The 27,033-nt window shown below is 63.0% G+C and overlaps 1 protein-coding gene across 5 annotated transcripts in view; it reads left to right on the forward strand.

Annotated features, from left to right (window-relative positions):
* Positions 1–27,033, forward strand: part of SLC12A7 (solute carrier family 12 member 7) — a 62,807-nt gene that overhangs the window by 2,150 nt on the left and 33,624 nt on the right. For 2 of the 5 annotated variants that reach the window (XM_025270752.3, XM_025270755.3), the window contains exon 1: positions 23,122–23,335. The exons of the other annotated variants lie outside the window; for them this stretch is intronic. In XM_025270752.3, the coding sequence (XP_025126537.2) occupies positions 23,212–23,335 (124 nt within the window). In that variant the 5' untranslated portion in view covers positions 23,122–23,211. Of the gene's footprint in view, positions 1–23,121; positions 23,336–27,033 lie in introns of those variants that run through there. 5 annotated transcript variants of the gene reach the window in all.

The raw sequence follows: 27,033 nt of genomic DNA on the forward strand, positions 1-27,033 counted from the left end.
CTGAGCTGCCCGTCACCCACAGGTGGGGAGTGGCCCAGGGGCGCCTCCTCACGGCAAGGCCCAGGCCGAGGCTGTGTCGGGGGCCCTCCCTGGCCTCCCGGCCACCGGCGACCAACTGGAGGAGCCACTGGGCGGTCTGCTCACCGACTTGGTCCCACGCGCAGGGTGGGTAGGCAGCCACACAGCTCGCCCGGGAGGGGCCCTGGGGGTGGGCAGGGTCGCGGGTGGTCGGGGAGGACCCGGCCGGCAGCGAGCGTGGGGACTTCCCAGAAGAGGGGTGCTGCAGAGAGACCCCGGGGCAGGCCCTCTGGTGGGATCGGTAGGCTTTCCAGACCTCCCGCTTCCCCCTACCCTCCTCCTTGTGTCCCCACCTTGAGGGTCACACCACTCAGAGGCCCCGCCTCTCAGAGGCCAGACCACCCCCGGCCACCTCCGTGTCTCTGTGGGCCGAGGTGGGCTGCCCTTGAAACAGGCCCTGAGCAGAAGATTCTAGAAGCGGGGGTCAGGCCCTGCCTCTCAGGGCCAGTGGACAGCACCTGTCACTTCCATCACTTCCAGGAGGGGCCTCCCGCTGGGCTGGTGGGGCCTGCCTGGCCAAGGGACCGTGAGGACCACCCGCCAGCATGTCCATCTGGGCAGCAGGAGCTCAGCGACGTGGCCTGGTGGGGCCTGGGCCTGGGGAGGCGGGCACCACAGCCTGTCCATCTGGGCAGCAGGAGCTCAGCGACGTGGCCTGGTGGGGCCCTGGGCCTGGGGAGGCGGGCACCACAGCCTGTCCATCTGGGCAGCAGGAGCTCAGCGACGTGGCCTGGTGGGGCCTGGGCCTGGGGAGGCGGGCACCACAGCCTGTCCATCTGGGCAGCAGGAGCTCAGCGACGTGGCCTGGTGGGCCCTGGGCCTGGGGAGGCGGGCACCACAGCGCCAGCTGCACGGCTGCCCTGGGAGGAGGCAGGTGAGGGCGCGGCAGGGCCTCTGCCAGGGTCTCAGCAGTGCCCACAGCGTGGGCTCGACCTCTGCCTGCCTGCTCTGGGCCTCCGGCCCTCCTGCTGCTGGCCTGGGCGGGTGTGCTGGCCTGGGGGTGGGAGGTGCCCAGGGGCCTGAGGCTGAGGGGCTCCGGGCAGGTCAGCCCCGTTGTCTGCCCGCCTTGTGCGTGGCCCTGCCCTCTGCCCTTGGAGAGGCCGGGGCGGGGCGGGGAGACTGGCTTCCCGCGTCAGGGGACCGTCCCCCCAGCATCGCCCCACCTCCACCCTGATCAGGGTTTGGCCCTCCGGGTCCTTTTGGAGACAGGGTGTTATGCTGGTGAGACGCGAGTCCTGCAGGCTCCCGGGGTTACGCCTGGAGGAGGGAAGTGCGGGCCTCTCGCTCTGAACACTCGAGCGAGTGTGTTTTGTGCTGTTTCTGTGTGTATGTGTGTGTTCACGCATATCTAATATTCGTGTGTGCCACTGTGTGTATGCTTGTGTCTGTGTATCTGTGTATTGGTGTGTGTCTAATGTCTGTGTGTGTCTGAGTGTGTCTAGTGCTGATGTCTGTGTGTGTCTGTGTGTGTCTGTGTGTGTTGTCTGTGTGTCTGTGAGTTGTCTGTGTGTCTAGTATGTGTGTGTCTGTTTGTGTGTGTCTGTGTGTCTGTGTGTCTAGTATGTGTGTGTCTGTGTGTGTGCCTGTGTGTGTGTGTCTGTGTGTCTGAGTATGTCTAGTGTCTGTGTGTGTGTGTGTTGTCTGTGTGTGTCTGTGTGTCTAGTATGTGTGTGTCTGTGTGTGTCTGTGTGTGTGTCTGAGTGTGTCTAATGCTGATGTCTGTGTGTGTTTGTGTGTCTGTGTGTCTAGTATGTGTGTGTCTGTGTGTTGTCTGTTGTGTGTGTGTTGTGTATGGGCCCCTGTGGGAGCTGGGGGAGGATTCCTCCTGCAGCTTAAACCACCCACAGCGCGTCCCTGGCTTCCCTTCTTTGCTATGGAACATTCATTTCGGCTTCTTTTTCGGGGCTGGGGCCGGGCAGGGGGCATCACAGGTTCTGAGGCACCAGCTCCCTTTACACATCAAGCTTTTCTTTAAATAGAAGCTTTAGCTCCCGAGAGCCAGGGCCTGTGTCAGGCGGCAGGGTGGGGCCCCGGCCCTCAATGCCTTGGCTGGGCCCTCTCTGCCCACCCCACACGTGCCGGCTCACACCGCAAATAGGCACAAGGGGGTCCCTGTCGGTGGCCATGCGACGCCCTTCACCCACTGGCGGCTGCGTGCACAGGCCAGCTCTGCCCCGGGGCCCCTGTGGCCGCCCACTTCAGGCTGCCCTCCTGCGCCCCGTGGGTAGTGCCCACCTGGCCTCTGGCTCCCTGCCCTCCCCCTCCCACCTGGCCTCTGTCCCTGTGAGCAGGGCTGTGGCCCCAAACAGGCCTGGGCTGGCACTCCAGAGGTGTGTCCACGGGGTTGACTCTTGGCCCAGTATAGTGATTAGAGGGGTGACTACGAACACGGGGCATGAATGGACACTGTCAAAAGACAACCGACAGATGGGAGGAGGTGCCTGCAACTCATACGTCTGATGAGGGATTAATATCCACAATATATAAAGAACACCCACAACTCAACAATAGCAACAAAATCCAACCACTAAAAAGTGGGCAAAGGTCTGAAAGTCATCTCTCCGAAGAAGACATATGAATGGCCAGTAAGCATGTGGAAAGATGCTCAGCTGTGCTGGTTATCAGGGAGATGCAAATCAAAACCACAAGAGATGCCACTTCTTACCCATCTGAATGGCTGTTAAAAAAACCCAGACAATCACAAGTGTTGGCGAGGATGTGGAAAGAGCAGCGCTTGTGCACGGCTGATGAAAGCAGAAAACGTGCAGCCCTTGCGGAAAACGGCCTGGCGATTCCTCAAAAAACTAATCAGAGCTACTGCCTGACTCAGAGGTTCCATTCCAGGCTGTGGACCCAGCGGAACTGAAAGCAGGAGCCTGAACGGACTCCGTGCACCTGCGTTCACAGTGGCGTCGTGGAAACATCCCGGTGCCATCGCTGGACTGGCGGATCCACAGCCGTGGTGTGCACGCAGGAGAGAATGGGGCTCCAGTTGGAACGGGAGGATGCTCTGGCCTCCGCGACAGCGCAGGCAAGCTGTGAGGGCTTTGTGCTCAGTGAGCTGAGCCAGACACAGAAGGGACAGCCTGCCGGACTCTCCCTCTGTGAGGCCCCTGAGCAGCCCGGTCTCGGGGACAGAAAGCAGAGAGGTGAGGCTGGGGGCTGGGGCGGGAGAGGGGGGTCAGCGATGCTGAGGACAGGGCTTCCCTTGGGGAGACCAGAGAGTTCTGGGGGTGGTGGGGCGGTGTTCACACAGCAGTGTGAGTGTCCTTAATGCCGCTGAGCTGTGCATATTAAAATGGCTGAAAATGCTGCTTCATGCCATAGAGATTTTACAACACAACAAAACACCCCCAAAACGGAAATACAGAAGGGCCGGGCAGACAGGAAAAGTAAGTTCTTCCCCAGGCTCCGTTCCGCCCAGAGAACCCTGGTCTCCCGTCTTCCATCTTCAGGAAGAGGCCAGATTGATTAACTTAATTCACACCGCGAGGCCTTCCCAGGAGTGGTCCTTTTTAATCTAAATTGCTCTCTGCAGGTGCGCGTTCAGGCCTCTCACAAGAGTGTGTTTGTCCACGGGCCTTCCTGTCTCAAAGGACTCCCCGTGAGGCCCTTCCCGTCCTGGAGGGGCGGGCGCAGGTCAGGACGGCCCAGCCATGCTGCTGCCCCTGGCGCTGCCCCTGGGCCCGAGCCCCTGGTGGGAAGGGGCGGCGTCCCCCCAGCCTCCCTGCCCGCCCAGGGCCCTCGTCTCTGGATGTGCGGGGATCTCAAGGCTGCCCTCAGCTGGGGGCACAGACCGGACTCCCCCTCCCGCACCCCCACCTGCGCTGGCAGTCCCCAGCGCAGACCCGGGAGCTCAGGTCTGTCAGAGGGAAGGGCGGGCGGGCCCTGGGTGCTCCAGGCCTTGCGGCTTCCTCGCCCTTCCTCGCAGCCTCTGCTGTTCTCTGTCCTCTGCTCAGAGTGGGATGGGAGCTGCCTGCACTTCCGCCCTGGATGCAGCAAACCTCCCGGGTCAGAGCTAGGGGTGGGCTGAGCCTCGTGCCCTATAGGGGCCTGGGTGCAGGCGCTCGAGGCGGGACCCGGCAGGCAGGGCCCGGTGCTGACTTCCGTGCTGTGTCTTGGCCACGGGCAGGGAGCGTGCTTGTGTGTGTGCACGTGTGTCTGTGGGCACGTGGGTGCGTATGTGCCTGTGTGTGCGTGTGTGTCTCTGTGCATGTGTCTGTGCGTGCACGTGTGTGGCAACAAGGGCCCTGTGATGGGCTCAGAGCTGGGCAGCCTTCCCCTCCCGCCGTCCGGCTGCCCTCTTTCCTGCTGTCTCTGGGGCTGGTGGGTGCTTTCTGGTAGCCTCAGTGGAGGCAGGGTGTGGTGCCAGCCTCCCTGACTCCCTGCCCTGAGCTCAGGGAGCAGGGGGCCCTGGGGTAGAAGAGGCCACGAGTCGGGGAGGTTCACCCACAGCACAGCTCGGGGCTGCTCTGGCTTTCTTTGAGGGGGGTGCTTGGGATGTTCTGGCGTCCCGTGGGCTCACCTCCCGGGCTGTGCGGGCCGCCCCCTTCCAGGGGGACTTCTCGGGGTCTGGAGGCTCCCCAGCCCTGCCCTGCACAGGCAGGTCACACCCCAGGCCTCAGGGGAGCCGGCACAGGGCCACAGCCTCCTCGGCCCCTGTTGGCCTCGCAAGCAGGCATCCAGGATCCGGCGGCCACCCCGCGGGGGGAACGGGCGGGTAAAGTCCATTCTCCTCTCTCGACGTTCAGCTGGTTTGTCTGCACTGAGCTCCACACGCATCCAAAGGGCAGAGTGTGGGCTGTGGAGGGACGGGGCTCGTGGGGGTGGGTCAGTGGGCAGCACCCCGGGCGGTAACTTCAGATGGGGTTGGGGGACAGAGCGAGACGGAGAAACAGGAAGATAAGGAGACAGGAAAGTGCGCACAGAGAAGGGGTGGGGAAGGGGCCCGCTGACGCCTTGAAACGTGGCCAGTGCAACCCAGGAACAGGATTTAGTTTTTAAATGTTTAATTAGTTTAATGTGAAACTTAACTGCGTGCTCTGCGGCTGCTGAGCCGAATGGTCTGGGCGCTGGGGATGCCGCGGGGGAGGGACCAGGCAGGGCCCACGGGACGGCTGTGGAGCGGGTGGTGGGTGGTGGACGCGCCGGGACTCTGTGATGACCGACGAGTGGGCCGGCCTGGCTGCTGTCCCCAACGTTCCTCCGCCTGGGTCCTGACCCCCCAGGACCTCAGAACATGACTGCGTTTGGAGACGGCGATTAAGGTGGATGCAGTCACTAGGGTGGCCTTCATCCCGACTGTCCTTATGAGAAGGGGAGCTCGGGACACAGACACACAGAGGGGCCACCTCCCTGCGGACCCTGTCCGGTGCCCCGGCTCTGTGCTGCCCTCAGCCCCAGGTGGCTCCCCGCCTCCCCACGGGGCACTCTGGTGGCCACGGGGAGCGGGGGCCCTGCGGCCGGGTGTCTGTGGAGTGCCTTACCCGCACCAAGCCTCCTGCCCCCTCTTCCCCGCCACCTGAACCCTCCCCAGGGCCGGCTCCTGTCCTCGTTGCCTGGAGACGCAAGCACTCCCGTCCCCCTGGACTCACGAGCAGGGCAGGCGGCGCTGCGATGCTGAGCAAGACTGCCGGGCACACAGGGCCCGCGTCCCGTTTACAGAAGGACGCCTCCCAGGGGTGCGGGGGCGTGGAGCCTGCAGGTAATGCCAGCCACCCGCCTCCAGCCTGAACACCTGTGCCCACCCGCCCAGGGCTGTTAGTGAGCTGAGGGCGACCACCCACAGATGTGGCCGCTATCCAGACGGTGGTCAGGAGGACCCCAGTGCTGGGTGGAGCTGGCCAATGCCAGGGCCACCTTCCTCAGGAGGGACCCATCCGAGCCCGTGCAGGTCAGGGCTGCAGGGTCCTAGGGGCCTGGGTCCTGCCCTGCAGCCTGCACGAGGAGAGACCCCACCCTCCTGTGGACAAGGGCGCTCCGTTGGCCCGCAGGGAGGGGTCCCCAGGGCCCGGATCCTGCTCCACCACACGCCCTCCTAGGAGTCCTGACCTGTGAACACAGGCTGGGGCTTGTGGCCCTGCAGGGTTTCCCAGTCTGACGGGCGTGGGGGCCCCTTGGGTCTTGGGGGGTTGCTGAGCACTGCAGGGGAGCCGTGAGGCCCTCAGCCTGAACCAACCTGGCTCAGGAGGGGGGGGTCTGTGCCCACCGACCTCGATGCGCCGAGGCGAGGACATTCCCAGCCACGGTACAGCGTCTGGAGGCCTGGAGTGCATACCCAGGTGCCCCTGGAAATGCTGTTTTAGGGCAGGCTGCAAAGGTGTCAGAACGTGGGGGGCTAGGACAGTGGGGTGGGAAGCTCATAGACGTTAGTAAGACACACAGGCCTGGAGTTGGGTCGCAGATGTGGAGCCTGGCTGCCCACATCTGACTGGCACGGCCACGCGGCCCATCTGGGAGGCAGACCACCTCACAGAGCAGCCTCGTCTGCTGGACGGGCCAAGCCTCGGTGTGCAGTCTCCACGGGCTGTGCGCCCTTGGTGGGGGCTGGGGACTCTGGGCACCGCGTCCTGCACTGCCCGCCCCACGTGTGTGGCCCGCAGCCCCTGTTATGGGCATGTGGTGGGGTGGGGGGCCCAGGTTTGATGCCACGCATGGGCTGAATGGTGATCCCTAAAGACACATCCTTGCCCTGACCCCTGGTATCTTCCTGGAAAAAGGCTCTCTGCAGACGTGATTCAGGGTCTGGAGATGACGAGGTCATCCTGGCTTCGCTGAGGGCCCTGGCTCCGAGACGAGTGTCCTGAAGAGACATGGAGGGGAGGAGACAGGCACACGGAAGACGGGGACAGAGGCTGACCACCTGCAGCCTCAGACGCTGGTCGAGGCAGGACACACACTGCCCCCAGCCCAGGCCTCCAGCCCCAGAGCCGAGCGGACGTTTCTGAGTCAGGCCACCCGCCGTGGTTACAGGTCTCAGCACCCACAGGACCCCACTCTCGAGGGGCGCCCGTGGGGCCGGGCGGGTTTGTCTGAGGTGCACCCTGGCCCTGGGGGGGAGGGTGCAGAGGAGCCTGGGGGTGCCCTACGCCGCCTCGCTGAACCTGCCAGGGCCTCCCCCTGGGCGGCATCGGCATGGCTGCTCTCCAGGAGGCCTCACGTGCGCCACTGCTCGGGACGCGTGGCTGGGGGTGGGGGCATGACCGCAAGCACAGGGCTGGAGGGGTCCAGGGGCAGCAGGCCCAGCCCAGACCCCCCCTCTCCTGAGCACCCGCCCTGCTGCCCAGGAGCCCGCACGTCCCCCCGGACCCAACGTCCCGAGGGCCTCACAGGCGGTCCCGCTGTCACCCCAAAGCCAGGGGCGCCTCTTGGGGTTCAGCCAGTTCAGTTCAGTCACTCCCTAGTGTCCGACTCTGCGACCCCATGAACCGCAGCACGCCAGGCTTCCCTGTCCATCACCAACTCCTGGAGCTTGCTCAGACTCACGTCCATCAAGTCGGTGATGTCATCCAGCCATCTCATCCTCTGTCATCCCCTTCTCCTCCTGCCCTCAATCTTTCCCAGCATCAGAGTCTTTTACAATGAGTCAACTCTTTGCATGAGGTGTCCCAACTACTGGAGTTTCAGCTTCAGCATCAGTCCTTCCAATGAACATCCAGACCTGATCTCCTTTAGGAGGGACTGGTTGGATCTCCTTACAGTCCAAGGGACTCTCAAGAGGCTTCTCCAATACCACAGTTCAAAAGCATCAATTCTTCTGTGCTCAGCTTTCTTAATAGTCCAACTCTCACATCCATACATGACCACTGGAAAAACCATAGCCTTGACTAGACGGACCTTTGTTGGCAAAGTAATGTCTCTGCTTTTCATTATACTGTCTAGGCTGGTCATAGCTTTTCTACCAAGGAGCAAGCATCTTTTAATTTCATGGCTGCAATCACCATCTGCAGTGATTTTCAGTTCAGTTCAGTCGCTCAGTCGTGTCCGACTCTTTGCGACCCCATGAATCGCAGCATGCCAGGCCTCCCATCACCAACTCCCAGGGCTTACTCAAACTCACGTCCATCTAGTCGGTGATGCCATCCAGCCATCTCAATCCTCTGTCGTCCCCTTCTCCTCCTGCCCCCAATCCCTCCCAGCATCAGAGTCTTTTCCAATGAGTCAACTCTTTGCATGAGGTGCCCAAAGTACTGGAGTTTCAGCTTTAGCATCATTCCTTCCAGTGAACACCCAGGACTGATCTCCTTTAGGATGGACTGGTTGGATCTCCTTGCAGTCCATGGGACTCTCAAGAGTCTTCTCCAACACCACAGTTCAAAAGCATCAATTCTTCAGCACTCAGCTTTCTTCACAGTCCAACTCTCACATCCATACATGACCAGTAGAAAAACCATAGCCTTGACTAGATGGACCTTTGTTGGTAAAGTAATGTCTCTGCTTTTGAATATGCTGTCTGGGTTGGTCATAACTTTCCTTCCAAGGAGTAAGCGTCTTTTAATTTCATGGCTGCAGTCACCATCTGCCGTGATTTTGGAGCCCCCCAAAATTAAGTCTGACACTGTTTCCCCATCTATTTCCCATGAAGTGATGGGACCGGATGCCATGATCTTCGTTTTCTGAATGTTGAGTTTTAAGCCAACTTTTTCACTCTCCTCTTGTACTTTCATCAAGAGGCTTTTTAGTTCCTCTTCACTTTCTGCCATAAGGGTGGTGTCATCTGCATATCTGAGGTTATTGATATTTCTCCCAGCAATCTTGATTCCAGCTTGTGCTTCTTCCAGCCCAGTGTTTCTCATGATGTACTCTGCATATAAGTTAAATAAGCAGGGTAACAATATGCAGCCTTGACGTACTCCTTTTCCTATTTGGAACCAGTCTGTTGTTCCATGTCCAGTTCTAACTGTTGCTTCCTGACCTGCATATAGGTTTCTCAAGAGGCAGGTCAGGTGGTCTGGCATTCCCATCTCTTTCAGAATTTTCCACAGTTTATTGTGATCCACACAGTCAAAGGCTTTGGCATAGTCAATAAAGCAGAAATAGATGTTTTTCTGGAACTCTCTTGCTTTTTCCATGATCCAGCGCATGTTGGCAATTTGATCTCTGGTTCCTCTGCCTTTCCTAAAACCAGCTTGAACATATGGAAGTTCACGGTTCATGTATTGCTGAAGCCTGGCTTGGAGAATTTTGAGCATTACTTTACTAGTGTGTGAGATGAGTGCAATTGTGCAGTAGTTTGAGTATTCTTTGGCATTGCCTTTCTTTGGGATTGGAATGAAAACTGACCTTTTCCAGTCCTGTGGCCACTGCTGAGTTTTCCAAATTTGCTGGCATATTGAGTGCAGCACTTTCACAGCATCATCTTTCAGGACAAAGCAGCTCAGGCCCCAAATGGCTCGTCTTCTGTCACCAGAGCCTGGTTCTGTCTCCAGGGACCCCCCTCACCCTATCTGCTTACCCCAGGAGGAGGAGGAGGAGACCTGCGCCAAGTGGCCCTGGACCCCCACGGAGGGGATGGCTGTGCCCTGTAGTGGACTGAGGGGTGACCGAGGAGCCCGCAGAAATGGGGACCTGAGTTGGGGCCCGCTGCCTGGAGCAGACTTGACCGCAGTGTGCGGCCTGCAAGCAGCTGGGCTCCCCCCCAACGCCTGCTCCTGTGTGGCCAGGGCTGCTGGCAGGAGAGCCCCCCTTGAAGGCCCTCGAATCAAGAGAAGCCCCCCACGAGGGAGTGGCCCCACTGCAGCTTGCAGTCCTCGAGGGGCCCCACACCTTCAGGAGCTGGTGATGGACAGGGAGGCCCGGCACGCTGCAGTCCGTGGGGTCACAAAGAGGCGGACACGACTCACGGACTGAACTAAACTGAATGGGTTGACCCTGGGGACAACTTTACTGGCCCCAGAGGCTGGGAGTGGTCACCGAAGGTCCAAACGGGTCAGGCAGGGCCATGGGGACACGAGCAAGGTGGGCAAGGGTGGCAGGAGGGCCTCGGACTGCCCGAAGTAGCAGAGGTGCCCAGCGCCACGGGGCCACCACGTGGAGAATGGTGCCCTGGCTTCTCCCCAGAGCAGTGTCTACCTGGACTTCACAAGCCTCAACCTGGGGATCATCCCAACCTAAAGGCAGGGCAGGTGATGTGCGGGGTGGGAAATGCTGCTCGTCTCAGAAATGCCGCTGGGGGTGGGCTGCCTGCTGTGTGCGGGGTCCTGGTTCAGGCGTGGGAGCCACAACTCAGATCTCAGGGCCCGGCTGCCTCTCCCTGCCCCTGACCCAGGGTCCTAAGGATGCTCTCGAACGGAAGGGGGCGGGAGGTGGGGCTCGGCTGCAAGGGCCGCTGGCAGGAAGAGGGGCCTCGGTGGCCGCTGCCACCAAGCACAGCAGTGCAGAGGCCTTGCTGTGCACAGGAGTGAGGAACTCCCGGGGCGAGGGGGTCGGCCCCGCCGTGGCACTCGTTTGGGAGGGAGGGAAGGGGAGAGGGCATCCCAGCTGAGGGGGGCTCAGGTGTCCTGACCTGGCTACAGCCGGGGAAACCAACAGGGCTGGGAGGGGGCATCCCCCCAGGTTGGTGAGAGGAGCCTTGGGCCCCCTGTGGTTGGTCCTGAGCTGGAAGGCGCATCAGTGACCGCCAGGGCCCGTCGCTGCTGAGACTGTGGTTTGGCTTCTGGGCTGGCGGCGGCAGAGGCCATGGGCCAAGCATCCATGGTCGCCTGTGAGCTGGCCACCCTGCCCTTGGAGTCTCCACACCGGTGATGGGGCTCCACGTGGAGCGGGACTGAAATGCTTCAGTCGTTGGCTTGTTTTAGGTTTCCGGAGGGGAGCACATGGCCCCCACGGCTGTGGGGTAGACAGCCCTGCGGTAGAAGCAGAGTGAGCTCCAGGGGGCCCAGGAGGGTGGAAAGGCAGGGACAGCGGCTGGCCCTGCTGAGTGGCACTTAGTCCAGAGCAAAGTCCCTGCCCCTGCAGGCACCAGGACACAATCTGTGGGGGGTTGCCTGGGCCTGGGGCGTCAGCCCCTGTGGGAGACCCGCCTAACAGAAAGCAGGGGAGCCAGGGTGACCGCCAGCCTGGAGGACCCGCCTGCCCGTGGGCTTGCTGGACTGCCCACGCCAGCCTCTCTCGCTTTCACTCTGAGCCGATGTCGCCCGGGTCCCGGGCCTCCTCGTGACCGGGGCTGCGGTTCTGTTCCTGGGAAACCCCTGCAGATGCAGAGTCAGAAGCCACCGCCGCCATCAGCTCAGCCACCAGACAGGCCCCACAGGGGCATGAGAGGCTGCCTTCACCAGCCAGTCGGGGTCACAGTCACGGCCACGGCTCCGGCCACGGCCCTACGGTCCCAGGGGAGGCCTGTGGGCCTGGGGAGGGATTCTTCTTTCCCCTGTAGGTTCACAAAGTGGAGGAAACACCCCCCAGATGCAAGCGCCCTTTGTCTTCGCCCTCCCGCCGGCCCCTATGCCAGGGTGGGGTGGGGCCTCTGCTGCTGGGCCTCCCGTCGTCCTGCTCCCCCCAGGCTCCTTCCCGGCTGCCCCAGGCCCCCAACCTGCCCCAAGGGCGCAGCCCTGCCCTGGTGTCCCCTGATGCTTGGCCTGCCCAGCCCGCCCTGCCCCACCATCTCCCTGCCCTGGGCGGCAGAGGCCTGGGGAGGATGTCTGCGGTGAGTGGAGACCAGGCTGGCGCCGGGCACCCCCGCGGGGATACAAGAGCGAGGCCCGGGTCACTGTGCGTGCACTCGTGGGTCCATATGGGAGACCCGTGTGTGTCTCTGTGTGTCTGCATGTCTGTGTGTCCATGTGTATGTCTGTCTGGGTCTGCATGTCTATGTGTGTGTCCATGTGTGTGTCCGTGTCTGCCAGTCTCTCTGTGTGTTCATGTGTATGTCCGTGTGTCTGTCTGTATCTGCGTGTCTGTGTGTCCGTGTGTGTGTCTGCACGTCTGTCTGTCTGTCCGTGTGTGTGTGTCTGTCTCTGTGTGTCTGTGTCCATGTGTCTGCATGTCTGTGTTCATGCATGTGTTCTTGTGTCTGTATCTGCATGTCTGTGTGTCCGTGTGTGTCTCTGTGTGTCTGTGTTCATGTGTGTGCGTCTGTGTGTCCGTGTGTCTGTACTGCACGTCTGTGTGTCCATGTGTGTGTCTGTATATCTGTGTTCATGTGTGTGTGTCCATGTGTCTGTATTTATCTGCATGTCTGTGTGTCCATGTATCTGTATCTGCACGTCTGTGTGTCTGTGTGTGTCTCTGTGTGTCTGTGTTCATGTGTGTGTGTCTGTGTGTCTGTGTGTGTGTATCTGCACGTCTGTGTGTCCGTGTGTGTCTCTGTGTGTCTGTGTTCATGTGTGTGTGTGTCCATGTGTCTGTAGGGGCTGCGCTGGTCCTGGTCTGACAGGCAGGGCCTCAGGAAGGGTTGAACGGGAATGTCCTGAGCGGAGGAGGCCAGCCTCCCACAGGACAGGCCGCGTCAGCAGTGAGAGGAACGTCTGAGGGAGACCGGGCACCCTGGGGGCGGCCAGCTGGGGGTCAGGAGCCTGGGTACAGCTTCTCCCGCCACTGTGCAGCCAGCCTGGGGGGCAGGGACCCTCTGGGGAGGCCGCCAGGAGCAGACTGAGGGCTGGGACGGCCAGCTGGCCCTGGGCTGAGCCATCTGGGCCTGGGGGCTCACCTGTGGCCTGGCTCCAAGTTGGGGGCTGCAGAGGCCCCCCTCACCGGCTGTGGGAGCTGTGGCCTCTCTTCTCTGCCTGCCTGCCAGGCACACCTGATGCCCTTGCAGTGGCCCCTGTGGCCGTCCAGACGTGGCTCGCGCCCTGCCTGGCTTGACCAGGGTCTCCCGGGCCCCACCGGCCCCTTCTCTTGACCACCTGTGCACCCTGTCCTGTCCTCCGGGCAGCAGGGACCTCCCCACGTCGTGAGCTGAGATTCTCGCAGCCCCTCGGCTGAGCTAACGGGCCCTGCTTGGCCTGCCGCCCCGCCCCGGGGCAGGTCCAGGTGTGTGTGTGGGGGTGGGCAGTTTCTGGCCGCTCAAGCTGGAACCTGGACTCTGGCGACCCCCTCGGGGGGACTGAGGTTTGCGCGCACAGGGCCTGCGGGTAGCACGCGCGCGCGCGCACAGGGCCTGCGGGTAGCACGCGTGTGCACACACCTTCATCTGTGCGCTGGGTTCCCGCCGCCTCTGTGGCCACACGTGGGCTCCTCGCCCAGCAGACCCAACCCCTTCCTGCCGCTGTGTACGAGCCTTGCTTCCTGTTTGTGCTGAGACGCACGCGACCCGGCGTTTACCACCCGAAACGTTCTCAGCGCACAGCCCCGTCACACCACCCTTCGTGTGACCCCTCGTCCTGTGCGGCTGCAGTGCCGTGCCCGTGAACACTGACTCCCCCCCCGCCCGCCCCCCCCGCCCCCCAGGAGCCCGACTCCTCTGGGCCCCTGTGTGAGCGAGTCCTGCAGGGTCTGTCCTCCCGGGACGCGTGCGTGTCGCTGAGCACCGGGTCTCAGAGCTCCCCATGCTGGAGCCTGGCAAGAGGGGAGGGAGTTTCCAGAACCTCCCCCGAATGGAGCCAACACTGGCCTCCTCTTCAGTCCTTCAGCGGGGCTGCGGCGCTGGAGGGCAGGCTGCAGGCCCCAGGGCCTCCCGGTGAATGTCGGGCGAGTAACAGACGGCCAGCGCGGGCAGGGAGGACACCGAGGGGGCCCCGGGCTGTACCCGGGCCTGCTCCCCCAGCTCTGCCTCCGGCCCGTGTCCCTGGGGGGAGCTGCCTTGTCCGTGGGCCTCCTGGGCCTCTGCCGCTTATCCTGGCTCCTCTCAGATCCTGCCAGCAGGCCAGGAGGCAGAGGTGTTCCAGCAGGTTCCAAGCCCGCCGCACACCCCCACGCCCAGACCCTCTCCCATCTGGCTGGCCCCCACTCAGCTCGGGCTGTCTCCCCACTTCCACCTTAGTCCCTGTCCAGACCACCCTCCCTGGACAGATTCCTGCCAGCTCCATGGTGCCCGCCCTCAGGCCCCCTCGGCTGCCTGGGGGTCCCCCTTTGTTCGGGGTCCTTCTGAGCTCCGCCCCCCCCAAGGCTGGGCCGTACGCCCCCTCCTGTCCCCCCGTCACCCTGGTGGCCCTTGTCCTCCGCCTCCCCGGCCTCCTCCCCGGGAGCCTCTCCTGGCTGAGGTCCACGTGTGTCCGAGGCTGCAGCTTCAGGGCTAGTGGAAGTTCTCCCTGTCCTCTCACCTGACTCGGGGGCACCAGGCAGAAAGCTGGGCAGGTTTGGGCCCGGCGTGTCCACTCCTGGGCGTGGGAGCCCTGAGCTGAGCCCTCCCAACCTCCCTCGCCCCCCGCCTGCTCTCCTACCCCGTGAAGCTCCCCTGGCGCCCACCCTGGTGCTCGGCAAGGGGGCACCTCCCCGCAGTCAGCCTCACCGGGGGGCCCTGCCGGTCCTGGCTTCAGCCAGCGCTGGGGCCTCTGCAGGGTTCCGGAGCTGCCGAATAGGCCACCTTGGTGGGGCAGCAGAGAGTCATGAGACCGAACTGGTGCACTTTTGAGTGACTTTCACCCTTTTTTCTCAATCACATCCAGAAAGGAAGTCATCAGGTAACACCAGAGGCTTCTTGGGTTTTCAGGGGAGAGCAGAGTCCCGTGCCCTGGGCTGCCCCAGAGAGCACGTCCAGCCCCGCCCCGCCCCCAGTGGGCTGAGCCCCACCCGCAGGCCCTCGGCCCAGGGGTCGGAAGACAGGGCACAGCCCAGGTCCCCGACCTCTGACGACAGCTGGCGTCTTTGCCTCTGAATCACCTGGTTTCGGGGCAGGGGAATAACGCAGGCCTTGGAAGCAGGTGTCCCTGGCTTCAGTGAGTGTAACGCCAGCCGAGGTTCTTTCTTTTCTTGCGGCTCCATCACGTCAGTTCCACCGCACCGGTCAGGCTGAGACTCTCCCAGAGACAGCGGCTGCGGGCGCCGTGGTGTTTATTCCGCAGCGGGTGTCGGTTCATCCTCAGCCCCTAGCGTGCCCCCCTCTTTCCTCTTTGGAAACCCTCAGTTTTCTTTGTCTGGGATGGGGGGGGCGGTGTCTGTTTTGTAAGTAAGTTCATTTGTGTCTTTTTTTAGACTCACATGTAAACCATGCGTTTTCTCTGACTCACTGCACTGAGTGCGACCGTCTCTAGGTCCGTCCGCGTTGCTGCAAACAGCATTGTTCCGTCTGCTTTAACGGCTGCGTGACATTCCGTTGTCTTACGGGCCACATCTCTATCCATTCCTCTGTCCACAGACACTTGGGCTGTTTCCGTGTCTGACTGCTGTGAGCAGGGCTGCAGTGAGCACTGGGGGTGGGGTGTCTTTCCTTTTCGATGCCTGTCCTTGCTGGCGCGGGAACCCGGAGAGCTGCTGTCCCGGGGAGCCTGAAACTCTCTTCCCGTCCTCTCCGGCCCGGCCCCTCCCGTGACCCCCTCCACTCCAGCCCAGCCCCTCCCGTGACCCCGTTCCCTCTGGTGTGGCCCCTCCCGTGACCCCCTCCACTCCAGCCCAGCCCCTCCCGTGACCCCGTTCCCTCTGGTGTGGCCCCTCCCGTGACCCCTCCCAAGCTGCAGTCACGGGGCTTTTCTGGTTCCCCTTCCTGTCCTGCATCCCTGGCCCTGGGTTTTGTTTTCCTCCGGGCGTTCCCTCATATCACAGGGTCTGACCCGCCAAGCTTGTCTCTCAAAGGACCTGGATCTTGTGTTGGGGCACAGCCTGAGCTGGTGGATTCTGAGTCTGAGGCCTGTGTGACCTTGGCAAACTTCGGTGGCAATCAGAGCTTATTTTTAAAATGTATTTTTAACTCATTGCCGTGAGAAAATAGAAATTAATGGCTTGCAGCTTTTATACAAAAAGCCGTTCTCTGTAGACAGAGGCGGGATGTACGAGCTAGCACGGCCCTCTCCGCGCTCACGTGACTCGAGCCCAACGTTTAAGGTTTGAATGAGGTCATTAAGCTGAGAGATAGCTGTCCAACCCAGAGACTGTCCATCAAACGCACTTCCCTTCTCTCTCTCCTCATGGAATCAAAGAAAGCCAAGAAGAGAGGTGGGTTTGGTTCAATTTGCCAGAGCAGATCTGAAGTTTGAAACTCAGGGTGACGGCTCAGCCCGTGTGGGGAACGGTTAGCAGAATTGGCCACAGCCGGGCCTGTGTGTGTCCCCGCACTCCCCCATCCCCGACACACACAAGCGTCCCTCAGAGGTTCACGTCCGGGAGTCTCAGCTGGAGCCACGGGCGGCCCCCAGCTTGGCTACAGTGCTCTCCCTGGGCCCAGGACGGGTGGCATGACCTTGGGGCAGGTCCCGGTCTCGCTATCTGCGCTGTGGGTAATAATAGGGTAGAAATCACCACCCTGGGCACTCGAGGGTGGCCCGCTTATCTGCGGGCTGCAGCAGCTGTTTCATTTAAAAGATTGTGAGGTATTTTTGTCTCCACTGCATGTCACCAGACGCAGCAGGTCCAGAGGAGTGTCCCACGAGAGTCGGTACCCCCGTCTATCGGTCAGAGTTGGCTACTGAGAGGCCTCCTGTCTCCTTCTGGGGGGCTGTGTGCACGTGTGTGCACCTCTGTGTGACCCCGTACCCACAGGGAGCATAGTTTAAATGCTCGTGTTTACTCGACACAGACCCTGGAAAGCGTTCCCCACAACCCTGTACAGGGAACACGGAGTAAAGTGAGTGATCAGGAGGTGGAAGGAACCCAGGTGTCCGTCAACGGCTGATGGATAAACACAGTGAGACCCATTCAGACGCTGGAATGGGATTCCGCCTCCCAAGGAAGGACGTCTGAGACTTCCCTGGTGATCTAGTGACCGAGACTCCGAACTCCCAAAGCAGGGGGCCTGGGTTTGATCCTGGTCAGGGAACCAGATCCCACATGCTGCGGCTGAGACCCAGAGCAGTGAAATAAATAGATAAATATAATTAAAACAAAACAAAAAAGACCGTCTGATACAGGCCCCAGCGTGGAAGGCTCTCTAGGCTCTGCTGTCAGGGAAGGACAGGCACTGAGCGAGTCCCCGCCTAAGGGCCCCAATAGTCAGACCCCCCAGAGGCGGAGCATAGGGCGGCGGGTCCCTGGGGCGGGGAGGGGGTGGGAGCTGATGTTTAAGGGAGACAAGTTCAGTTTTGCAGTATGAGAAAGTCCCAGATATGGAGATGGTGGTAGTGGCTACTTAACCACGCGTTTATGTGAATGAACACGGCAGAGTATTTGTGGGGCCCCGCCCAGCAGGGGGCTTCCCTGGGGGCTCAGATGGTGAAGGGTCTGATAGTTTTTCTCCTTCAGTGAGGGCTGCTCACCCCAGTCCACGCTGGAGCCCCACCCAGCCCTGTCTAGCTCGCTGTCCCGGCAGCGGTCCAAACCGGCTCTGGTCCTCCTTCCCGCTGTCACGCGGGCAGGATGGTGCGGCTCCCTCTGGCCTCCCCGCCTCGCGCAGCCCACCACAAGGGCCCACTCGCTGGTTGCTGTTGGCAGGGCTTGTGCGTTGCTTGCAGTGGACCAGCCTGGCCTGCTGCTGGAACACCTGGGTGTCTCTGGGCCCAATGGTGCTATGGGATCTCTGGGCGGTGACAGAGAGTGGTTTGCACACCTGCCCATCAGGTAGCCCCGTGCCCCTCCCTCGCACGCCTGGTGCCTGCCCTTCTGCCTGGAGGTCCTTCCAGGGTCCGCACAGGCCTGGGTTGGCTGCCCAGCCCGTGGCTGCCATGGGCTCTGCACCCACTTTCCCGCCCCAGCCGTGTCTGTGAAGCACAGTGGTGGTCACTGTCCCCAGTGACCACTTAGGGTCCTCTCATGAAAAGTGTCCCAGGTCATGACTGAGCCCCCAGCCTCCACTCCTGTGTGAGCTTCCTAGGAGGCTCAGCAGTAAAGGACCCACAGGTCCGTGCAGGAGACACAGGAGATATTGGTTTGAACCCCGAGTCGGGAAGACCCTGGAGGAGGTCATGGCAGCCCACTCCAGTATTCTGGCCTGGGGAATCCTGTGGACAGCCCATGTGGTCACAGAGTCCAATACGACTAAGCATGTCTGTGTTTTCCAGCCTTGAGCTCAGGCTGCAGGCCTGGGGCCTCTCTGATGGTGAGCCCCGGAGCCACCCCACGGGGTGTCCTGGGAGCCTGCCGGGTGGCCAGGCTGCCTGCAGCCCTGAGGGAACCCATGGCACTCTGAGGGGTGAGACGGGAGCCTGGTCACCATGCCAACAGGAAGGCCCTGAGGGGACCCTAGTGCTGCGCGTGGAACCCGACGCCCTTTAGGAGGACTGCTGTTGGAACCCCCTGCACGCAGGGCCCGGGATGGAGGACCGAGCAGCAAAGGGGAGCCGCTGGGCCTGAAGGGAGGTCAGGGGCTCCAGAGTTTGAAGCTGGCACTCCTGTCAAGCTCCCCAGCCTCACACCCCATCCTGGCACTGGAGGCTGGTGCCGGCCCACCCGGGAACTCCCCTGAGAGTCCGGCAAGGGCGGCTGTGCCCTGACCTCGCCCCGAGCCCTCCCGGGCCTGGGCTGGGGGTTGGTGGACGTGCAGGGGGCTGGGGGCTGCCCGGAGATGGCAGAGGGGGGCAGGGGGGGCGAGAGCCTGGGTTGAGAGCCCCGAGGCCCTGAGCGTCGCCTCTGCTCCTGGTGGCCGGCCCGAGGGTGAGACGAGACGGGAGCTGCAGACCGGGTTGGATGCGAGGTGGCGTCACACATGGGCATGGCCGAGGGTGGGGGCTACTCCCAGGGTCCCTGCGGGGCTGACGGCCCTCAGGGGGTCGGAGTCTGGGGTGATGAGGGCTCCGGGCTTCAAGGCCCCTCTGGGGCCCCAGGACAGGGTTGGGCGGGGCCCACAGTGACCTCAGGACTGGCCTTTGCACCCCCGGGTCCCACTGCTTGAAAAGCGCCGTGTTGTCAGAGGTGCGACCCTCAGCGTCGTGGTGAGACTTGGAGCATCCTGTGGATCGGGCAGGACTTCTTCGAGCTTGCCTGGGACCTCTTAGCTCCTGTCTGCAGTCTGAGGTCCAGACGAGCGTCTGTGCTTTCCCAGGGAGGGTCTCACAGGCTAGATCTGGTTTCACAAAAGAGTGGCGGGGCCGGCCTGCTGAACCAGGTGTCACATGCGGCCCCGGCCTCCCGGGACCCTCCCGAGGTGGGCAGTGGCCACCCCCTTTGAGAGCGCTGCGGCCCCTCTCCTTTTTGGAGAATTACAGCCATGGGGGCCGTGGTCCCTGGGGCTCCGGGCAGCTGGGACCCTCCCTCTCTGCCCCCTGGCAGATCTCGGCCCTGACCCTCTTCCCAATAAACCCGCTGGAACGACCCCCAGAAATGGCCGGCATCTTCGGGGGTTTCAGCTCAGTTCAGCCCCATCCCGGCCTGTTTTGGGCCGTGTCCCACCCAGTCCCATCTCCGCCCAGGCCCACCCTTTCCCGGTGGGGGGATCCCCATCTCAGGGTCCGTCACACCCAGAGTGGCCTTCCGAGGCCCTGACTGGCGGCTGAGCTTGTCCAGTCGTCCGAATGTCCTGCGGGCAGAGGGCCAAGAATCCCGTGGGGCCCGGCCAGGCCCGGTGTTTCTCTTTGCTGCCCCCATCCCTTCTCTGCAGGGTTTGGAAAGCTCTTTGCAAAGTCCTCAGATTACAGGGCCGAGTTTCTCAGGGTGGGGACGCCGCTCTCTCATCAGGGGCTCTGGGTCCCCTTGGTGGAACGTGGGCAGGAACCGGGAACCCGAGGCTGTGCTCCCCCTACCCCACCCACGTCCCACCCTGGCCGGAGCCCGTGAGGACTGTTCCCAGAGCTGACGGCGAACGTTTGTTCGAGATTCATTGAAAAGAGGCTACTTGTGGAGTTAGAGGACAGGATGCGTCTCGGGCTTTAAAAGAAGTGGGAAGCCCTCGGTTGTTCTAATTCGGGAGTCCTGGGGGTGAGGTCGCAATAAGGGTGAGGAGGGTACTCCCCACCGGTGTGAGGGCCCCCCAGCCTAGGGTGCGGGAGGTGAGACACCCTGCCGGCCCCGTGGGGGTCTCCCGGATGGTCTGCCCTGCGACTGGCTCCCAGCCTCCAGCGCTCAGGCCCTGGGCTTCCTTTCCTCCGCCCCGCCAGGTCTCGGGGGTCTGCTGGTCTTCAGCACCACCCGCCAGGGACTTTGCAGGGAGGTGCCACCCGCTGCTGCGTGCGCCCTGTTCCCGGAGGCCGAGGGCAGGGTGGGCGGGCCTGGGACATCCAGGCACCAGGATGAGCCGGCCACTCAGCCAGAAGGCAGCTGACGTCCTCAGCAGGGACAGGCGGGGCGGGCCTCCCCAGGGACACAGAGGGCGTGGAGACAGCGTCCAGGGTCCTGCAAGGCCTCTTGGAAACAGGCGCGTCTGCTGTCTGCTCCGTTGTCTCACTGGACATCTGGCTGATTCACAAAGTTGTGTGGTTTCAGGTGCTCAGCAAAGTGGTTCAGTTACACACACACATTCTTTCTCAGATTTTTTCCCCTATGGTGTATTACAAGACGCTGAGCAGAGTTCCCTGTGCTATGTAAGTAGGTCCTTGATGTTTGTCTCTTTTACATATAGTGAAAAAAGGAAATCTATTTACCGAGAGCTCTAAAGCTATCTTAGTTTGAAAAAATCCCAAACCGACAGGAACTTGCAAGGACCCACATGTGCCCCTGTGCGGTCCCTGCCCGCCGCACGCCCCCCCACCCCCACCCCGCTTCAGCCCTTTCACCTGGAAAGAGGGCTGGGTTTTGTTTGCTTCTCAGGTGGCAGCAACGTGATTCAGGAGCCAGGCATTGTTCCATGGGACCCAGAGCCAGCTGGGGCCAGGGCACTGGCCCAGGCTTCGAAATGCAGGGCTCCTGAGTGGGCCGGACTTGGGTCCCCCAGGGGGAGCCCCCAGGTGGGGGGCCTGGACTTGGGGTCACAGTGTGTGGGGGGGCTGGATGCAGGGTCACCAACAAAGGCTTCTGCAGACTCAGCACCGACTGCCACCCCGAGTTACTGCCGCCTGTAGGCATGGGTTGGGGGGTAGGTTTTATTGGCAGGGCCCCGAGGGCAGGAGGCCTGCCAGCCTCCTCACAGCCCGGGCGGGTCTCAGCTCATGGTGGCCCCGGGAGCTTGCCAGGAGGTCCACCCCTCGGTTTTGCAGATGAGGAAACTGAGGCCAGAGATTGCTGGCAGGGGCTGGGGTCGGCCCTTGGGTTTGCCGCTCTCTCCGGGCGGGGAACTTGCTGTCTGGAGGAGGCCCCGGGCTGGCTTGGTGTGTGTGTTGTGGGGGGGTCCCAGGCCTCAGGCAGGGGCGACCCCTCTCTGAGCCACGGTGTGCAGGGTCCTCGTGGGTGGCAGGAGAGGGTCTGTTGCCCCCACCCCTCAGGCCCGCATCCGTGGTGTCATCGTCCCCAGGGAGCTGGCCCTTCCCAGAGAATGTCTGGGGACCCTCCCTGACCTGCAGGGGGGTGGACAGCCACCCAGCACCATCTGCAGCCCGGAGCTTGAGCCTCGGCTTGGCTTTTTCGTGTCGAGTCCTCTCCTTCTCCTCAATCACTAAATACGTCGAAGGTCACCTCGAGGAGTCATGGCCTTTGTGTTTGGGGGCCTTGTTGTAACTGTTTGCCCAGTTTTGGAGGCACACTGGCTGACAGCGTTGTCCCAGTAGGGACTCCGCTCCTAGGGAGCAGAGACGAACGAGGAAGTGCATTTGGAAGCCCGCTGACACTGAAAAAGGCCGGCCTCTGCCATCTGACACGCCGGCCCCTTCCACAGGCCTGCAGAGCCCCCTCTGCACAGGCTGGGCTGCGGGGGTGGCCGGGTCAGCTGCACCCCTCCTCAGAGGGCTGGTGCCGGGTAGGGGTGGGAGACAGGGGAGCCTTCCCAGTGGGCCCAGCGATCCGGGGCTGGGGTGGGACTCTAGGCTGCCTCACTGCTTCTCTCGTCTTCCATAGGGATCGGCTTTTCTGGGCCTGGCTCTCTGCGGTTTGGTTGTTGACAAGAACCCAAGGCAGGGGAATGCACAGCCAGATGCCTGAACAGAGATCAAGATAAAGCCTCCAGGCTAAGGCCCGTAGCAACTCCAGGCCTCAGTAAACAACCCGCCTGCTGTGCAGGAGACCTGGGTTCAACCCCTGGGTCAGAAGGTCCCCTGGACGAGGGCATGGCAACTCACTCTGGTATTCTTGCCTGGAAAATCCCATAAGGTCCCTAGCAAAGAGTCAGACAAGACTGATCAAGTAACACTTTCACTTTCCTGCTGGAGGCCAGGAGCAACCCCAGGCCTTTTCAAACAGGATCTGGGCCTGCTTGACCCACTACAGTGCCCCGACCTCGCTGCCCACACCACCTACATTTCACCTCATTTTTGTAAAAACCTTTCTGGGGTGACCCACTGCATCCAGCCGCTGCAACTCTTTGAACTCATTTCTCTTCGATGGACTTTCAGCCGTTGCCAGATTTCCTGTGTCTTTAAGAGACTACAGGGTGCTTGGAGGCCACCTGGTAGGTGGCACCCTGGGTCTGGCGGCCCACCTGTGCCCTTCATGCCCTAGCTTCCCTTTCCCAGGGGCCTCCCCAGACCACACAGCCAGGGTCCGGCAGGGCGGGCTCCCTGAGCCGGCAGGGATGGGCCTGGGGCCCCGGTGGGCAGGTGCCCCTTGGCAGAGCGCCTGGCGACCTGTGTCCTGCTTGTGTCCCTTGCAGACTGAGCCCTCTGCTCGCGGGGAAGTGCTTCCCTAAACCGAGCTCTGGGTGAGTCAGGCAGCGGGGAGGGGAGACGCCCTCTCGGGTGAGGGGGCAGTGAGGCCGGAAGGGGTCCAGCTTCGGGCAGCGGGCTGGCAGCGAGGGCGCTGAGCAGGCAGAGGCCTGCGCCGGACATTGGCAAAGCGGGCAGCTCCGGAACCGAAAGTCAGCCCCTGGGGCGGGGCGGGGCGGGCCGGGGGTCCGGAGGCGGCGGCGGCCCCCGCGCGCGGGCCGGGGGAGGGTTCTGGGTGGAGGGCGCCCGGCGTGGCTCCGGGCACACAACTTCGCCGGGGCCGGCGGGCCGGCAGGTGCGGTCACGTGGGGGGGGCGGGCTGGGGGCGGGCCGCGCGGACCCCGCCCCTGCGCCCTGGTCCGGCCGCGTCGGCTGGAGCGGGCGGAGCCGCGCCCGGGCGCGCGGAGCCGAGCGGGGAGCGTAGAGTGGCCGGATCTCCGGGCTCGCCATGCCCACCAACTTCACCGTGGTGCCCGTGGAGGCGCGGGCGGACGGCGCCCAGGAGGAGGCGGCGGAGCCGAACGAGGCGCCAGGCCCGCCCGAGGGCGGCGAGCCCGACTGCCCGAGCCTGGGTGAGCGCGGCCGCACCTGCCCGCGGGACAAAGGCGGAGGCCCGGCTGCGCGGGTCGGCGGGCGGGTGGGGGAGGCCGGGGCCGGAGGGGAGGGCGTCTCGGGAGGAGGGGCGGCCGCGGGGCGGGGAGGCGGACGGCGCGCCGAGAAGGGCCGTGGGGCTGCTCTCCGCCCCGCTCCCGGGCCCCGCCGGTTCCTCTCACTCCTCGCTAGTTCCACCACTTTGCCTGCCCCTGCGGTTCTCCTCTCGCCGCCCCGTCTCCTGCCTGCCGCGGCCCCCTCCCCGAGCTTCGTAGTGGGGGCGCAGGGCGAAGGCTTCAGGGACCGTGGGCTCGCGTATGCCGCGCCCCCATGTCCCTCCCCTACGCCGCCCCGGCCCGGGACGCAGAAAGCACCTTTTCCCCCAACTTGGGGAGGGGTCGTGAGGAGGTGCGAGATGCCCTAGGTAGCTGTGGAGACGGAGGAGGGTCTCTTCGAGAGCGTCCCCAGGCCCCCCAGGTGACCTGGTGTGACCTCCACCCCCGGAGAGGCCGAGGGGGGCGGAGTGCCTGCTTGCTTCCTTCCCGGCCGCCTCTGCTCCACTGCGCTCCGCTCGCTCTGGGGCAAAGGGCCGCCAGGCAGATAAGCTGCCGGGAGGACCGGCCCACTGCCCTGTGGGGTCCTGCGCTGGAAGGACAGCAGGTCCCTGCTGGGCGGGGAAAGACCGCCATCGCCCCCCACAGAGCTGCTCAGACCCGGGTCCTCCTGCCCCTGTGTTTCTGGAGCCCGGAGGTCTCTGGCACTTTCACTTTCTCTGTGGGTGGGGATCCCCAGCCTGCTTCTCCATCACTGGGGCTCCAGGCCCCGACTTCCCTACAGCTGGTGGGTGGATCACCCGAGGGCGCCGCCTCATCTCTGGGCTCAGCACCCTGTCGAAGTTGGGGTTACTGCACCATCGGGGAGCAGTAGCATCCTGTGACCAGGCAGGGAAGACGGTGACGCCAGGGCAGGCGACAGGTCCTTTGAGCTGCCTCCAGGAAAAGAGGCCGGGTACCTCCTGGGGCTGTGCACCATCCCGGCCAATGAGGGCGGCTCCGCAGGGTCCTGCCCCCTCCCTCAGGGTCCGCCTGCTTTCCTCTGCGCAGGGGTATGGGACTGGGCAGGGCTCCAGCGGCCTGCAGGCGGGACTTGCAGGTAGAGTCCCTGAGCCCAGCCTCCCCAACTGCGGCTCCGGCTAGGGGGCCAGTGGCCTTCCCAGGTGAGCTGCACCTCCCTGGCCCCCAGGAGCCATCGGGTCCTCAGGGGACCCTTGCCGCCCCCCAGGAGGGTGCCCCCCCACCCGCTGGCCCCTTCTCAGGCGGGACTCAGTGGCTGTCTGCAGACCTGGGCGTGGCTGCAGGGGCCCGTGAGCCCCCTGCCCACCCTCGGTCTGAGGCTCCTACTTTCTCTGCCAAGCCCACTTCAGCCTCTGCCTTGGGCTTGTCCAGAATCACGTTTGCTTGCGTGTTCAGAGGCAGGGGCCCCAGCAAACACCACGTGTGGGCATCTCGCGTGCCTGTCGACAAGCCCTCCAGGGTCTGAGCTGACCCTGGCCTTGAACGAGCTGGCACAGGACTGAGCCCGGGGCTTCTCTGTCCTTCACTCGCGTTGCCTTGGAGGAACGGCAGCAGGGGCCTTGGTTCGCTGGGCAGAGCCCCTGTGGCTCTGCAGGCAGGCATGCTGTTGCCTTTCGGAGACTGCTCGAAGCTGTCAGCCCACAGTGGTGCCCAGAGAGGCCTTGTGATGGCCAAGGCATGGCCAGTGTGATGGGGTGGCCGGGAAGCAGCTCACGTTCTGCTGTTGAGGGGCCCACCCTGCAGCAGGGAACTGCTGGTGGAGCCCCTCGCAGACCCGTGTGCGGGCTCCTTGCCCCCTTGGCCCAGCCTAGGGCCGTGCCTACTCATCACAGGGTCGCTGAAGATCCTTCCCGACTCTGTGACTGGCCCTTGAACCCCTGAGGAGGCGCCTGGCTTTTCAGCTGAGCCTCCTGACGGTGCTGGTGAGACAAGCTCAGGGAGGCCTTCCCGAGCTGGAGCAGGCTGGAAATTGAGGGCTGGGGGAGGATTGCCCCCGGAGGGGCCGGGCTCACTTCTGCGCCTACTTGGCTGACGCGGCCGTGGGACCAGCCCGAGTCTGCCCACCCGAGCCCGCGGGCCTGGCGCGTGAGCCCGTGACACGTGGAGGCCGGCCCAGGCTGCCTTTGCTTCCTGCGCTCCCCTCGCTGCCCTGCACTCCGGGCCAGGCCTGCGTGGGGCCCTGCGGTCAGCGTGTGAAGCCAGGGCCCGCTTCCTGGCCGTCCGAGGCCCGGGCCTCACTGGGGTGTGGTGACCGACACCCGAGTCTTGACCTTGTGCTGCTGCTGCCGTGACCTTGGCTGAGTCGGGTTGGCAGGCCTGGGCTTTAGAGCTGGGGGGAGGCCTGAGGGCGGGGGGGGCGTCCAATGTTTGGGAGGTGTTGTGTGCGCCCCCCGCATATTCGCCGGACCCCACCAGCCCCCACAGAGGGGGTCCTGCCCGTCTCCCCCCAGACTCTCCCCTCCCCCAGCTCCGCTCTCACTTCCCTTTCCTTCCTGGCTCTTCCTCTTTGGATGCCTTTCCTGTGATTTCTTGCTCTGTGGCTCAAGCCCTGAGGGTCACCTGGGGGCTTCCTTGACTTCTGCGAAGGCAGCCCGAGCTGCCGACCCTGGAAGCCCTGGGGGCATCATCTTGGGTCCTGCTGGGACTGAGGGGTCTGGGGAGCAGGCTCTTTGCTGCCCGTTTCCCCGTGTGGCCGTAGCCCTCCAGGGGCTGCTCCCACGGGCTGACTAGGCGAAGGACGTGAGCTCAGCCGCAGGGGCCTGAGATGAGCCTGTGGGTCCTGTCCCGCGGGTCAGGCGTGTGGCCTTGCCCCGTCGCCAGGCTCCAGGAAGGAAGGGCTGCGGACGCTGAGCAGGAAGGGCTGACCCGGGCCGTGTCCGGCACCCCCGCCGTGGGAATCTCTGTGGGCGGTCTGGGCTCTGGACCTCACTCAGGGAGTCTGTGATGCTGGATGGAGGGGGTGGGAGGGCCAGATTCCATCTTTAAAGGCGCAGGACAGCCCAGGCCTGGATGCTCACGGGGCGGGCGGCCTGCATCCTGGCCTCCCCGTGCCTGTCGAGGCTCTGAGGCCACCTCCAGGCCACGGGTCCTTTTCTTGGAAACCGGGAGAAGCGTTCTGAGTTTCCCTGCCGAGCCCTGCAGACCTGCGTGTGTGCGTGTCTGTGTCTGTGCGTGTCTGTGTGTGTCTGTGTCTCTGTGTGTGTGTCTTGTGCGTGTCTGTGTCTGTGCGTGTCTGTGTGGGTCTTGTGTGTGTCTGTGTGTGTCTTTGCATGTCTGTGCGTGCCTGTTTGTGTCTGTGCGTGTCATGTTTGTGTGTCTTGTGCATGTCTGTGTCTCTGTGTGTGTGTGTGTCTGTGTCTGTGTGTGTCTGTGTGTCTTGTGCATGTCTGTGTCTGTGTGTGTGTGTCTGTCTGTGTCTGTCTATGTCTGTGTGTGTCTGTGCGTGTCTGTGTGTGTCTGTGTGTCTTGTGTGTGTCTGTGTCTGTGCATATCTGTGTCTGTGTGTGTCTGTGCGTGTCTGTGCGTGTCTGTCTGTGTCTGTGTGTGTCTGCGTGTGTGTGTGAATGTGTCTGTGTCTGTGCATGTCTGTGTGTGTGTGTCTTGTG

This window comes from Bubalus bubalis, chromosome 19 (assembly GCF_019923935.1).
Source record: "Bubalus bubalis isolate 160015118507 breed Murrah chromosome 19, NDDB_SH_1, whole genome shotgun sequence".
In the NCBI taxonomy this organism is placed as follows: domain Eukaryota; kingdom Metazoa; phylum Chordata; class Mammalia; order Artiodactyla; family Bovidae; genus Bubalus; species Bubalus bubalis.